This window comes from Desmodus rotundus, chromosome 3 (assembly GCF_022682495.2).
Source record: "Desmodus rotundus isolate HL8 chromosome 3, HLdesRot8A.1, whole genome shotgun sequence".
In the NCBI taxonomy this organism is placed as follows: domain Eukaryota; kingdom Metazoa; phylum Chordata; class Mammalia; order Chiroptera; family Phyllostomidae; genus Desmodus; species Desmodus rotundus.
Window position 1 is genome coordinate 101,162,746 of NC_071389.1, and position 15,798 is coordinate 101,178,543.

The 15,798-nt window shown below is 45.9% G+C and overlaps 1 protein-coding gene across 1 annotated transcript in view; it reads right to left on the bottom strand.

The window, feature by feature from the left end:
* Positions 1-11,347, bottom strand: part of FGF9 (fibroblast growth factor 9) — a 40,647-nt gene extending 29,300 nt beyond the window's left edge. The window contains exon 1 of the mRNA XM_024580829.4: positions 7,257-11,347. Within this exon, the coding sequence (XP_024436597.1) occupies positions 7,257-7,533 (277 nt within the window). The 5' untranslated portion in view covers positions 7,534-11,347. The remainder of the gene's footprint in view (positions 1-7,256) is intronic.
* Positions 11,348-15,798: the final 4,451 nt, after the last annotated feature.

Consider the following 15,798-nt stretch of genomic DNA (forward strand, 5'->3'; position numbering starts at 1 on the left):
AGTTAACCAATGTCACCCCAAGAAATTTAATTTAAAGCAAAATACATGAACTACATTAATACAATAAAGGGTTCCAAGGCGATGTGAAAGACAAGAGATATTTCTTATAAAGGGGCATTCCTAATGGTTTTATACACACAAAGTGCAACAAATATCTGTGTTTACAATTCAGAGAATATCTGGACCTGAAAAATTATTTATTTTTATAGAATGTGAAATACTATATGAAAAAATAGAAAGAGAAATTACAAATTACATTTTGGATCTGATACTCTGTGACTCTATAATGGAAGATACACCAAAAATAAGCAAGTTTATTTATGGTCTTTCCTACCTCACAAAGCTAATGGAAAGACAAACAAGGCAATATTCCCATGAGAGTCATTTCACCCTTATTGACGCAACCAAGTCTGTTTCATTGTACTATTTCTAACTGTTATGTTTGAAAATAATTACAATTTTGGCATTTAATTAGTACTAGGAGTCACATACATGTGAATCTCTTCTTAGCTACCTGAAAACACAGCACAATATAGGTCACGGTTATCCTGAAATTAGTGTCAGGAATTCATTAATGTCCAACTGTCATCATATAATGAGAGACAGGAAACATTTTGCCCCCTTGGAGGTCTGACCAATTAGGTAAGCCATGTCTTCAGGGAAAGGGTTAATCATTAAGAAAAAAATACTTGCATCTTCTAAGGGGATATATGGTGACCTTTCTTCTTTCCCTAGTCAGGATGCAGCTCTGAGAACTAATAATAAATATTGGCCAAAGGTGAGCATCAGGCCCAAGAAGAAAGAGGGCACATGTAACCTCACAAATCCACATGACTGGATGGTATGCAGAACATCAAGGTTGACAATCTAATAGCTCAAACACTTGAGAATTTAATGTGTGCCGAATGAGATGCCTTCTCTCATTCAAGCCTCAGAACAATCCTAGTGATTACAATATTTTAATCTTTATTTTACAAATGGGCAGACTGAGGTTTAAGGGTATTAAATAGCTTGCCCCCAAGCAACAGACTCCAAATGCTATCTCCTCATTTATTGCACACATTTTACCATTGGTCCCCCGTTTTCCTCACAAATTTGGGATTTCTGTACCATTTGTGTATAGTTATACCATGACTAGTGACTAGAAGATGTTGCCTAGGTCATACTCCACAGATCCCATGGGCAGCACTAGAAGCAGCAGGGAAATGAGGACAGGCAAGCCACTGGGTCTCTGTGCCCTTCTCATGCAGACACTGGGAAGGCAGACATATCTTGTGTGTGTGGACTATTTACATAAATCATTTATGTGCACATAGCACAGATCTTCTTCTGTTAAAGAATTTAAGTTCTGAAATTATTATTATATACTTTGGAAATAAAAATATTAAGATATCTATCTTGTTTCTTTTCTTATATCAAGATAGCTATAATTCATTGCATTGACTTATTCAATCCACAAATTATAAGTGACTGTTGTAAGCCAAGCATCAGTCCATTTGTTGAGTATATAAGGATGAATAAGGTAAAATCTAGGACCTATAACCTCAAAGCCCTCCCCATCTAGTGAAAGAAAAGACAAATAAACAGATGAATATGATAGCAATGTGGTGAATGCAGTGAGAGGGAGCCAATTAGGGAAGAGTCAGTGTCCAAAGATGGGCTTGGGAAGTAGAGTCAGAGGGGTTTCCTAAAAGAAAAGTACCTGGGACAAGCCTCCAAGGGGCTCACATTTGAAAAGGAACTACTTATCTAGTAACCCCAGGTGGAAAAGATTTCATCACTTCAAACACCATCCATATTTCTGCAACTCCTTGAAAAGTAAAGACTGCAAAAGGACAGCCCAGCCCTGGCCAGGCAGCTCAGTTGATTGGAGTATTGTCTGGTACACCATAAGGTTGTGGGTTTGATCCCAGGTCGGGTGCATACCGAAGGCAACTGACTGACGTTTCTCTGTTTCTCTCTCTCTCTCTCTCTCTCTCTCTCGCTCTCGCTCTCGCTCTCGCTCTCGCTCTCGCTCTCGCTCTCGCTCTCTTGCTCTCTGTCTCTGTCTCTCTCTCTCTCAACCCATATACTCAGGTGAGGATTATTTAAAAAAAAAAGAATAGCCCAGCTTCTCATGAGGTGGTCTCAGTGAGCTGACACCAACTGCAACACCCAAAGGTTTGAGTCATGGCCATGCTCCCAAGTCAGAAAGACCTGGCAACCTGGCAATTCACCACAAACACACACACAGACACAGGCCAGGCTGGAATACTTACCATTCATAGAACCATCTTGTCCCTAGTAAGCTTTATAATCTCAACCAGGTCAACTCATATGTTTCTTGGCCTGAGCCAGAGCCAAGCACATGCTTCCAACTGTACTCATTTGAGTACAGCCTACTCCCCCTCTTATCTGTTTATATGAGTGTGCAGCACAAAGGAAGCCCAGGAGAAGGCTTCTGTGTAGAAACATTTAAATGCTTAATGATCAACGAGAGTGGAGGAAAAGAAGGAAAGAAAAAGAAAGAGAAGAAGGGAGGGAGGGAATGGTGGGATTGTGCCTAAAATTAAAACTGTGACCCTTACACGTGTACCGTGGCTGTCTCTCCTCTTAGGCAGACACAACCTAGACATCCTCAAGTAATGGGTATTGATGGACGTACACGGGAAACACAGCGTCCATGTCTAGTGTTATTTGGCAATTCCCTTTCACAGTAGCCAACAAGTCCCAGTGAGGATGAGCTCACTGAGCTCCAGAGGGTCTTATGCTGTCCAAGGTCATCCTTGGTACACAAGATGCCAGGTCAGTTCGTGGGACCACTTCAGGAAAAAAACCACACCAGACCTTTATCCTTGCTCCAGACTCAGTAGGTAATAGTGATGATCCCCAGAGCTCTGTTCAAATGGACAATTAACCCAAAGCTGGCTCAGCTCCCAAGAGCCCCCTTTATTGGGCCTCATCTCCAAGGCCATAACAAGGCCAGCCCTGGGAAGTGGAAGGGGGGGCAGAGGCTGCTCCACTCTGGCCCATGTTAAACAGCTCCCTAGCCTAAAATCCCCCAACACTTAACAGAGCTGCATTCTTTAGAGTACAAGAATGTATGCAGACTGTGGAGAGAGGCATAACATTAGGCTTTTGAAAACAGATTACCACCCCCTCCTCGCAACTACAGAGAGTTTCCTGCTCAGTCAGCAACCCCACACCACAGCTACCCAGTCAGTCATCTCAGGGCCTGAATCCCAGAAAGTCCAGTGAGCAGCAACTTGAGCAAATCTCAGGGTTACTTAAGAAATGACTACCTGAATGGTAGTGATAACCCCACCATTTTTCAAGACTCTGGACCAATCCTGAAAACAGCTCCTTAAACAGGCAGTCTTTACCTTAGTGAGAAGCTGAAGAGTCAGACACACAGATTTTTTTAAAGTGCAAAACCCTGGAAATAAGATTGCTTTAACCTCTTTTTAAAAAATCATACTATCATGTTTCCCCCCTCTAGTACAACTTCCACCTGACATCTGGACCCTTTGAAGTGCAGCCCCAGTTCAGGTGCTCATCTAGGGTCCTTGCAGGGCCACCATGCCAGGCCACAAGGCACAGCTAGAAAAGCAGGCCATCTGTCCACCAAGGAAGGCCAGGGTCAACAGCTCAGGCTTCCTTCCCTGTGAAAGTAAAATAGAGGATCAGGCCCAACACTCGCTTTTTTATTCTTCTACATGACCATTGTCTCAATTCGTGTTCTGCTCACTTTTTTCTGCCTAGCAAGTGTTTTAAAGAGAAAAAAAGATAGGAAATGAAACATCTGCCTCCCCCAGCCTGTATCCCAGAGACACAATTCCCAATTCCTTATCTCCACACCAACACCCCCAAAAGGAAAACACAGGGCTCCCTCAAGGTCCCACCTACTTTGTCAACTCAATAGCTTCTGCTGGGACGAAAGTAAGATCCCCTCCCCCCACCATGTCCCCTGCACTGCTGCTGCTGTGTCACCCTCAGGCTTGCCCCAAGCCTCGGTCACCTGAGGCGGTGGGGGAGGTCATTTTCCAACCTGTTTCCTCCTGCCGGTTCACTCCAGGTGGAAGATGCATCTTCCATATATCAAAGTGTAATCCAGCCCACCCCTGCCCCACTACTCTTCGAAAAGAGCAGTCTCTTAGAAAAGGGACTGCTCTTTTCTCTTTTCTACGAGAAGACACTGAGGTTAAGAACGTTGTCCCCAGAGAGGAGTCAGGAGGAGCACAGAGGTGAGGGTGCCAGATGCCACGTGTGATGCACTGCCGCAGCCTTCCCACTCCGCCAGTGCTGGGTCCTAACAACACTGTACTCCTACGGATGGGGCTGCGCAGCAAGAGCAGGAGGCAACACGCTGCAGAGGTTGCATATTGGGACCTTGCCACATTGGTAGCAGCCGGTGACCGCCGCACTGCTGTCACTCCGGGGGCCAATGTCACTGCAACCAGATGAAAGACTTAAATAATTCTTCCCTACCCTCACTGTGCACAGCCACCCATTCAACTTCATCCAAGCCACGGAGAGCAGCACCACTGAGTTGAGCTGCCGGAGCGGCTGGAGCGCCCTTCGCCTACCCACCCGCCAGCTCTTGCTGACCTTCCGGCTCCCCACCCCCGACTGACTGGGGGCCTGTGCTCCCTCCCTCCCACACACAATACCCCTGCCAAACAGGAGAGATGTCATTTCCTTGGCGACACTTTTCTCCGACACCCAGTATGGGGCGGGGGTGGGGCTGGGGGGAGTGACAAGGTCTAGTTTTTTGTTGTTGTTTTAAGGTCTTCATTCAGTCACTGTACCAGCCGTCCTTGTCTGCAGACCCCAGAATGCACTTCTTGCGTCCTCCCCACCTTCGTGGTCCCCACCTTCCCTTACATCCTCCTCTCCCAGTAGCAGTTACTGGATTTCTAATGGTTCGAATGCATATAGCAAATGTCCTACCCTAAAAGTGACTGCAAAAATAATAATAAAAAGCTTGGGGTATGGGGAGCCCCACTGGCACACCCCATAATCTCTCTACGCGGGGCCCAGTCGTGCTGCATAGTGGTTCTGAGGGTCCTTCAAAGACCAGGCTCAGCCAGTTTACACAAAGCACCCGGCCCTGCCCGGCCCGGTGCGCCCCGTGGCGCCCTGGGCTCCCCAGAGCTGGAAAGCAGCCGTGGGCCACCTCCGTTAAGCTGGGCTCCCGGAAGGGGTTAACCACAGCTCAACGCTGTTCGGCCCGCCTCTACAAGCCTTTGTCCCCCAGCCCACCCCTTCCCCTGGCAGGGCCCCGCCCCCCTCCCGGGTGCTGCAGAGCGACTCTCTGAGCCCTGACTGTGCACTTCTGAAGGAGAAAGAAGGATCTGGGCTGAGACAGGGGGACTCAGGCCTGATCTCTCCAGCTTGTTCTCAGTCCCCACCACCAAGTCTCCCTCCGCACGGTGCACGCCTCCAGCGGTTCCCACACCGAAAACCACCGAGCAACTGAGGGGCGGCTGTCAGCCCCACGGACCCACACACACAAAGGAACGGGTTCAACTTGGGCCAAAAACCTGGCTCCCAAAATGCGGCCTTAAGTACACAAGCCATCGCCCGTGGCCCCCAGACAAGAGTCCAGAATCCTCCCAGTACCGCAGGGAGCACCAGCTGAGGGTGCGGAACATGGAGTGTGTTAGGACCGCGCGGAACTGAGCGGGCGACCGCCGAAAGCTCTAATGGACACGGCTGCGGAGCCGGAGCCGGCACCTGCTTGCTGAGAGCTGGCGGACCCACTGCCTCTTAGGGCGCAAGGAGGGGCCCGCCCCCTCCACCGCAGCTCAGCCCCGGACGCGTAACCCAATATAGGGCAGCCTCTGCGACCCTGACACTCCAGTTGTACCACCCATAGCGCCCACCGCCCTTGTCCTGGAGCGAACACTGGACACGGTGGCAGCCCCTAGAGCGGCCCCAGGGCAGCACTTGCAAAGTTTGGTTTTCGCTGTGCAACCACCAGAGCTGTCCAACTGGGGGCAGGGGGCAGGGGACGCTCAAAGGAATGATTGCAAAGCCAAGAGTTACCTTTTTTCTTTCTTTCTTTTTTAAGACAGCCAGGAATATTTGCACTAGCAGGTTCAGCTTGGGGCTGAGGCAGGGGGGGGGGGGGCAAAGGGAGAAAATTCTGGGCCATCCCAGGCCTGAATCCTGCTCTCCTCCTGGCCTCATCCACAGCCCCCCGAACCTAAAACAGATAGTTTAGATTGTGGTCAACATCTGGCATGAAAGCTGGAGGGAGAAAACCACCGCAGGACTTTGTTTTTTACGACCCACTTTAAGTGTTGTCAGGTGGGTCCACTCAAAAGTTAACTCCTTCCAACAGCCTGGTTGCCCAAACTGGTGCTTTTTATTTATTTTTCTTTTTTGTGTAAGTACGGGTAAAAACCCAGAGTCCCCAACCTGGACTGTGCTGGATGTTGGGCTCAGGGTGGCCCAGCGGGCACGTGTGTGTAGGAATGAAAGGGGCCGGTCACCAGCCCTCTGTTCTGCAGCCTCCATGCTGAGTCACAAGTACCCTCCTGGGAGGGTGAAATCCTCGGCGCTGCTCGCAGCTTTTCGCGGGCACACACACTAGAGAGCTACCCTGGAACCCCACGCAGGCTGCACACTTTGAAAAATTGCAGGACATTGGTGGTAACTTGATGGCTGGGAGGACAAGCGCCCCCAAGTCTAATATGTGACTTCAGTCCTCCCAACTGAAAACTACCAGCAAGCTTCATCCAAGCGGTGCAGACCCTCACGGTGGGAATAAATATGTTTCATTTACAATTCAAGCAGGATACTTGTTAGAGGAAAGGGGGAAGGCAAAAAACTTAATTGGGGCACCAGATTATAAAAACTCATGCTTTCAGGAAAATGCGTTTTTAATTTCTCAGTAGTTAATCATTAAAGCTTTAAACGCCTGGAATTGGTCCATCAAAACAACAACAACAATTTCCTAAACCCGATCTTCCCAAGCACCTGATTCAAAAGAGCGAGGGACTTGTGTGATATTTATAAATCATGCCTTTCTTTGGGGGCGGGGGGGGGGTGGGTGCGGGAGCCTTTCAATGTAGACGTGCATCAGTGCCAGCCAGCGGCAGAGACCTGCAATTCCGGAGGCTTTTTTTTTTTTTTTTTTTTTTTTAAGCCGGCAAGTCAGGGGCAGAAAAAGGGAGAGAGCCTTCCCGCACCCCGCCCGGCCAACCCCTTCTTGGTAGTTATAATCCCAATCTGTCAAGGTGCGGACACGATTGTGTTAATGGTATACCTACCAAATCGGCTGTGGTCTTTCCTGGTTCCCTGGATAGTACCATTGGGGAAGATTTCCAAGTGAAATCCAGTCCTGCAGTAGAGCTGCCTCCGCCTGAGAATCCCCTTTAAATGATCCAAGTCCGTGACTGCTGGCCCCCGGGGAAGTCCCCCTGCTTCGGACTGACCCAGGTGGTCACTTAGCAAGACCGGGCTGTCCACCGGCAACACGGGCACATTCCCAAACGGTACTGCATCCTGCACACCGAAATAGTTCCCAACTTCACCTAAGGGAGCCATCAGAAGGCTGGGCTGCTGGAGCACAGAGATAAACAATAATGATGGTGCCAACCCGGGAGACTTTAGGCGAGGTATATCCAACTCCCCTCCCTTACTGCAATTGCAGGCGGGGAGGGGGGGCGGGGGGGCACAGGTTGTTTTCTTCAATCCATGAAATGCATAAATAAAAGTAGTCTGCCGTTTCACTGGCACAGGTTCAAGGTCAAACCACTAATAACCTAAGAAACCAGCACTGTATACTCACACACTGACATACTGATAAACACATCTATGTATCTCTCTACGAGGAGATCCCGGCTCCTAGCAAGCAGGAAGGTCTGCATCCCAGCCGGCCGTCAAACGGGAAAAAATCCGTAGTTTCTCCATTTGGTTCCAGATCGAAATGACCATAGCAACTTCAATGCCTAGGCGTTATTATAGGATTTTTAAGATGCACAGGCTACGTCAGAATCCACGGGTCCTGACTCTGGGGAAGGCATGCGCCGTTTTTACTCTAACCGACTCTGCAGACATCAGCAGGAATCCTTCCAGGGGGGAACAAAAATCTCACGTTGAAGGCGGTGAAGACTCTCCCCTCCTGCACACCCCTCCAAAAAATCAATAATAATATGATAAAACAAAAAGAAGAAAACTTTAGGCGTCTAAAGCTGGGATCTAGAATCGTGCGGCAGCTCGGTGGAGGTCCATTGGTTCAGCGCCGGCAGCCAGCGGCGAGCAAGGGAGAGGCGTCCGGACATCGCGTGCGTCCTGCAGCCGCGAACAGGTGTTGCCGCGCGGGCTCCAGCCTGGTGACTGGCGGAGCGCTAGTCCTGCGCAGCCCCGCCGGCTTGCTGAGTGGCGCAGCATCAGCTTTAGCTGGGTTTAAGGTAGCGCCGCGCCGGCCGCACGCCCCACGGTCCTAGCGCCTGCTCTTCCACTATGCGCTGCAGCAGGCCCAGCGCAGCCCGCCGGAGCGACCACCCGGGACCGCCGGGGAATCCCGCGTTACAAAGACACCCGAGGAGAGGCAAGGGACGCAAGCCCTGAGACTCGAAGTTCTCCTACGTAACTGGAGCTAGGACCCCGAAATCTGGCTGGGTGCAGTGATGAAGGTTCAAACTGGAGTGGGAAAGTAGTTTCGCATGCATGGACTCTAATGTTGCATGAAAAATACAACTCAGTTGAGAATTGGAGGGAAGGGGGCTGATTTAATGACAATGAACGGACATGGCAGTTTTTCTTTCATTCCTCTGCCAGGCAAACAGTACTACAGGTGAGACGGGCGGACACGACCGCAACCTCTGTCACAGAGCACACAGACGGGCACACGCACACATGCAGGTGCGGCCTCCAGGTCTGTTTTGGCCAATTTCCCTCCCCCCGCTCCCCCCCCCTCCTGTGTGCGTTGTTCTAGTCCCGTCCGCGCTGTTCCCGAGGCTGCGGGGCAGGCAGCGGGGGGCGCCCGAGACCCGCCTCTATCCCAGAGTTGGACCTTCAAGAGTCTAAGGAGACTCAGGGCGGGGAACGCTCCAGTGGTCCCTCCGTCAGACCAGGCTACTCAGAAGAAGCTTGGACAAGGAGAGGGAAGTCCAGTATCCCCTCCACTGCCGGAGCCCACGAGAGCCGGGCGCATGGGGTCTTCCTGCTCCGTCCCAGAGACAATGTGGAAGCCTGGGCTCCAGAGACGAGCTCGGGTTTCTGCTTGTGGTCTGGGGCCTCTGCCATGCCGTGGCCGGGACAAAGTAACCCGCCACTGGGAGCCGTGAACGGCCCTGCGGGGCCAGGCTAGGCACGCTCTGCTCTGGGTCCACCGCGGTGGTCACACACACACACACACAAACACACGCACGCGCGCGCTTCGCAGCCGCCCGCGGGTTTCTCTCCCTGCTGCTCTTTGTTCACATTGTCCTAGAAAGGGCCCGGCTAGGGTCAGGCGGGGAAACTTGGCGAGACTTGCACGCAGCCTCAGACTGCGGGGTGGGCGATTAGAATCAAAATCTGAGCCATGACTGGACCCCTGAGGTGGGAAGGGGAATCCGAGCCTTTTTAAAGTCGTCTACCCGCCATAGCAGCAGCCTCGGAACGAAAGGGAAAGGTTGGGCTGCCCCCATCGGGACATAAGGTTGTCGAGATGAAAGACAGGGATGAATTTGCAGATTCTTGGGCCATCTAGGGCGACCTCACCCTGCCTCCGCGTGGACGAAGTGCTCCGGCAGGTGAGGAGTAAGGACAAGGACGAAGTGACCCTCCCATTCTCCCATTCCTACACCCATTTGCCGCATTCCTGGGTCATGGGGTGTCCGGCACTGCCTCCGCGCGTCTTGCTCACGTGTTCATGAAGCATCAGCGTCGTGCCCAGCGGTATTTCCAGCAGTCACATCCACTGTGTGCTTTCATGTTAACCGTTTGGTGGCGGATACAAGGAGCTGCGGAGCAAGCTTCTCATAAAGCACCTGACTAGTCTGCATTCATCTCGGGGGCAGCCAACAGCGATGGGTTAAGCAGGGCCCGGATCACTTGGGTACAATGCTCCTGGATCACTTGGGTACAATGCTCCTGGGTGGTTTTTTGGGGGGGTTGCGTTTTTTTTGTTGTTGTTTTTTGTTTTTTTTTTTTAATGATACCTGATGAAGAGAGAGAGGCAAACAGAGATGGAGAGGGGTAGATGCTTGATCATGAGACAGCCCAGCAGCACGTGGACATTTCCACTGAAGGCAGGACTGGGGCAATTTCCACCAGCTGTCTCCCACCAAATTCTTTCTATCTGAATTTAGACTGTCAGCCAAAGAGCGAAGACCGTTTCCGCTTATGAATCCTGACACCTCGTGACTGTCACTTTAAAAAGCAGTGCAGCAATGGGAAGTAGCTGATGGAGCATTTTCTCACTTAGAGGCAGCCTCCCATGGGCATCCCTTTTCCACTGCAGTTGACTTAGTCCACACTCCACCCACACCCCTAACTCCAGCTGCAGGAAGACTTCCCTGCTTCCTTGCCCCATTAACTTACCATCTGGTTTCTCTCCCTGCTTTCCTATGAACAGACATAGAGGTCCTTCATTTCACTGCGCACATCACACTTCTTGGGAGCACATCCCAGTAGCTACCACTGACTCCTTTACAATTCCCTCCCAGTCTGTCACAATCAGGAGCTCCTATGTCCAGGCCTGTGTGTGTGTTTTACAAGTATTCTTCAATTAGGATATAGACATTAAGCTCCAAGAAGACTGAGGCCTGGCTTTCTAGAGATACATGGTGTGATTGGCATAATAACACCTGCCTTGGAAGATTGTTATTAGGAATAAAAGAAAAAATGCACATAAAACAGGCAGCACACAATAGACACATAGTTGCTATTATTATACTATTTCTAACATAATTCCCCAGGGATTTCTGCACATGGTATTCCGAAAATACTTGTCTTTATTGTAACCCCCAAGCTCTCTTAGGCTATCTTTTCTCAAAACATTTTAATCCATCTTGTTTTCCCTTCTTCTAGTTTGTCCTCTGTCTTTTCTGCTGACAATTTAGTACTGGGTTGGCCAAAACGTTCATTTGGGTTTTCCATAAAATAAAAGACACAGTTTTCATTTTCACCAATAACTATTGATTTGGATATTTTGAGTCATTGTTCTCAATTAATGTCTCAATTTGATCACTATCAACTTCAATCCTTCTCTGTACGCTGCACAAATCTTTTTTTGCATTTCAGTTGCCTTTTTTACCTTTCTTGAAATAATAAAGCATAGTATGCCAACAATGTTGCATATTTTCTTCCATCTTCAATATTAAAATGGCTACACAAAAATTCACCTTTTTTGATACGTTTTTTTAAATGCATACTGATATGACAGCTGTCACAATACAATCTAACAAAGTTCTTTCGAATAAAGTTAAAGAGAACTAAAGCACTACTAGAGCCATCTTACTGAAAAAAACAAATGAACTTTTTGGCCAACCCAATACTTAGCCCCACTTGGGAATAAATGACAAGGGAAGTAGAGAGAGGCATGAACAGGAATGAGCACCAGCCATAGCTCAGTAGATCTGGACCTGGCTTCCCCAACACCCTCTTACTCCCCATGATTTTGAGTCCCTCTTTCATAAACCAACTGAGCTGCTGCCAAGATAGGTGTATGATACAAGTACGTATAAATGGCCTGTAAGATGTCAAGTCCCTTCCAATTTAAGGTAACAATTTGAAAAAGTGCTCTGTTCACTTTCACTGCTTTGTTCCTCCTTTGTCTCCTCCTCCGATTTCCTTGGGCACCTCAAATGCAAAGTATTATGGAATTCTTTTATTCCTTTCCTACAACAACAGGGTGTAAACTGGGTCTCTAGTCTCCATTCTTCCATTCCCCTCACTCACTCTGCAGCCCTCAGTCCAGGGCTGTTGTATGGGAAGTAAGGAGTGTGGCTGGAGTGGATTGGTTTTGGAGGCTGACATCTGTTCCCCATCTGACCCCCATGCACTAGATTTAAGCTTCAATGGTAAGAGCACAGAACTGTTGTAGCCAGCACTGACTCACTGCTTACTACATTCCAAAAACTGTACTAAGCATCTTTGTGCTTTATCTTTTTAATCCTCAAAACTACCTTATCAGGTAGGTGCTGTTATTATCCCATTTGACACAGGAGGAAATTGGCTTATAAAGCTTTAGTACCATGCCTATTGCCACAGGGCTAACTGATGGCGCAACGAAGTTCATAGACCTCAGACCCCCACTGTGCAACATTGCCCTCTATTATAATAGGCATATACTTTTCAATTTTATAAATAGTATGTTTCTATAAAATAAATATATAGACATAAGTAGCTTATATACATATATAAACAACCAATTAAAAGACATAAAGAAGGTATAAAAACCCCAGTTACAACTGAGGAAAGAAGAAAAGGAAGATAAGATTCCTAGGAACAAAATTAACAAAAATGTGCAAGAGCTATATGAAGAAATATGGTTAAAGCTCTCAAGGTACACAAAAGAAAACTTGGAACAAACAGAAGGGCATACAATATTTTTAGATTTTAAAGAACTCAATTTCATAAATATGCACTCATTTCTAAATTAAGGTAAAAACAACATGATCACAATAAAAATACCAACAAGTTTTTTTAATTAGAAACACAAGTGCTAAATTTTATATAGAAAAACTGACAAATGTTTGAAATTGACAACAAAAATAAAGAGGTAATTAGCCATACAATATTTTTTTAATTGTAAAGCTATACTAATTAAAACAGAGTATTATCATATAAATTATTCATATTAGCATATGAAAAAGAGATAAAGCAATAACACAGAATAAAAATTATAGAAATAAACCCAAATATATATTGGAATTTAATACATGATAATCAGTGGGGAAAAATGAACTATCAAACAATGGTTTTGAAGTAAATTAATAGGGAAGAGGGGAAATAGCACCTAATCTTCATACTTTACTTGAAGAAAAATCATAAATGGAGAAAATATTTAAATATAAAAAATAAATCATAGCAAGCACTAAAAGAAACAATGGAAGAATTCCTTTATAATCCAACTTATGAAAGCCTTACTACAGGCCTACCTTGGAGATGCTTCAGGTTCAGTTCCAGGCCACCACAATAAAGCTAATTATCAAAATAAAGCAAGTATCACAATAAAGCAAGGCACATAAACTTTTTGTTTTCCCAGTGCCTATAAAAGTTAGGTTTATACTACACTATAGTCTATTAAGTGTGTAATAGCATTATGTGTAAAAAAAACAATGTATATACCTTAATTAAAAAGACTTTATTGCTAAAAAATGCTAACTACCCTCTGATCCTTCAGTGAGTTGTAATCTTTTTGCTGGTGGAGAGTCTTACCTTCAATTTGTAAAAAACACAATATGTGAGAAGCACAATAGAGCAAAGCAGAGTAAAATGAGGTATACCTGTAACTGTGTCACAGAATTGAAATGCCTAAAAGAGAATGATAAATTCAAACACACACAAACATTTATTTAACTGCATAGGGGGACAACACAAATTCAAAAGATAAGTGACAAAATTTTTTAATGTGCATCTCTTACGAAGATAAACAACTAATTTCTGTAATATATAAAGAGCTCCTGCAAACCAGAGAAAAATACAACTTCTGTCCAGTTTGATATGTGGAGAGCTTGGAAGTCATCATTCCTGTTCAAGAAAAAAGTTGAACTGAAAGTCAAAAACTATTAGATCTATCAAAGAATTGAGGTCACAGGATAAACTGCTGTCCTGAAAACTGGAGAGACAAATAGATTCAGAGAATCATAGCTCACTGGAGTAGAAGTCCACAGCTCAAACCAGAATCAGTACAAACACTTTAAACTATAATTGATGAATTTGGGGGGGGAGGCTCAATGTATACAGCTTCAGCATTAAAAATTTAGAAAAGGCCCCTATACTTTCCTGAGATTTACCTCCAGAAGCCCTATCAGGTCCTCACTGAGAAAATCTGAAACTACACTGTACACCTGAAACTAATACAAAATAACATTAAATGTAAAGTGTAATTGAAAAAAAATTTAGAGAGAATTTTCGAAAAAATCTCCCCCTGCTTCCTTCAGGAGTAGGGGAAATGCAACCATTTTTGAAATATGCTCAAATTGCTCTGTTCTCCTCATCAAAGTCACCCCTCAGTTTCATCAGCACCTAACCAACCAGCAAGAAGGGAAAACTCCAACTCCAGCCCCCTCTGGCCTTCATTGCGGAGGAAGGGAAATACCCAGCTCAGGCAGGCTTACTAAAAGACTGAGATGTAGTCATATAAAACGCTTCTCCTCCCCACACACCTTACCATCATATCCATAGGGCTCCTTTATAATAACAGGGATTAGAGCTAAAAGACTCAAAAGACTCAGGCACTATTTAAGGAGTCTTGGGGGAATCCCAAAGACAATAGGGGAGACAAAAATAAGGACACAGGAAGAAATTTTGCCGCTGACACCACAGCTGCAAAAAGTAAACACAGTCTAACTTCTAGCCAGAAAAAGGCCTATTTATCTCAGTAATTCTACCCAATACATCATATCCAGCTTTCAATAAAAAAATACAAGGCATGCTAAAGGCAAACACACACACACATGCACACAGTATAGAGACAAAGCAAGCATCAGAAGCAGTCTCAGATATGGTAGAAATTTTGGAATTATGACACCAGGATTTTGAAATAACCATGATTAATATGGCAAAGGCTCTGATGGGGAAAAATGGACAACATTCAAGAACAGATGAGTAATATAAGCAGAAAGATTAAGACAAAAGGAAAGACTCTAAAGAAAAAGCTAGAAATCAAAAACACTGTAACAGCAATGGAGAATGCCTTTGATGGGTCATCAGTGCACTGGACACAGCCAAGGAAAGAACTAGTGAGCCTGACCATATGTCAGTAGAAATTTCTCAAACTGAAATGCAAGGATTTTTTAAAAAGAAAAAATTGGAAAAGTATATCCAAGAACTGTGGGATAGTAATAAAAGGATGACCAGAAGGAGAAGAGAAGTAAAAAAACAGAAGAAATATTTGAAGTGATAGTGGTTGAGAATTTTCCAAAATTGATGACAGACTCTTGGCCAAAGATCTAGGAAGCCCAGAGAATACTAAGATAAATATTTTTAAAATCTACACAGTATATCATATTCAAAATATATTCCATGTCTACAGTGGAGACAATAAAGGACAAAGAGAAAATCTTGGAAAAATGCTAGAAAGGGGGAAAAAAATCTTACCTTTAGAGGAAGAAGAGTCAGAATTACATCAGAATTCTCTTCACAAACCATGAAAGCAAGAAAAGACTGGAATCAAATATTTGAAGTGTTGAAAGACAAAAAATATTAACAATAGAATAAAATAGTTTATAAATGAAATACTACACAGCCAGCCTTAAAGAGAAGGAAATCTCACCTTTTGCAACAACATGGATGGATTTGGAAAGTACTACGCTAAGTGAAATAAGCCAGTCAGAGAAAAACAAATACCAAATGATCTCACTTATAAATGGAATCAGAGAAAGACAAACACGGAATTATGAACAAAATACATAAACTGATGAACAAAATAGAAATAGAGGTATGGGTACATTGAACAGGCTAAGAGCAGCCTGAGGGGACAAGCAAGGGGACTGGATGAAAGAAGGTGAAGGGATTAGCCAAAGATCATATATGTACAACTAATTGTATAGACAACAGTGTGGGGACAGCCAAGGGGAAACGGGGCGGGGGGGGGGGGGGGGCAGAGGTAGGTGGAGGTGGGCAAAGGGGTGGGGAATGGGAAGGGAAAGACTT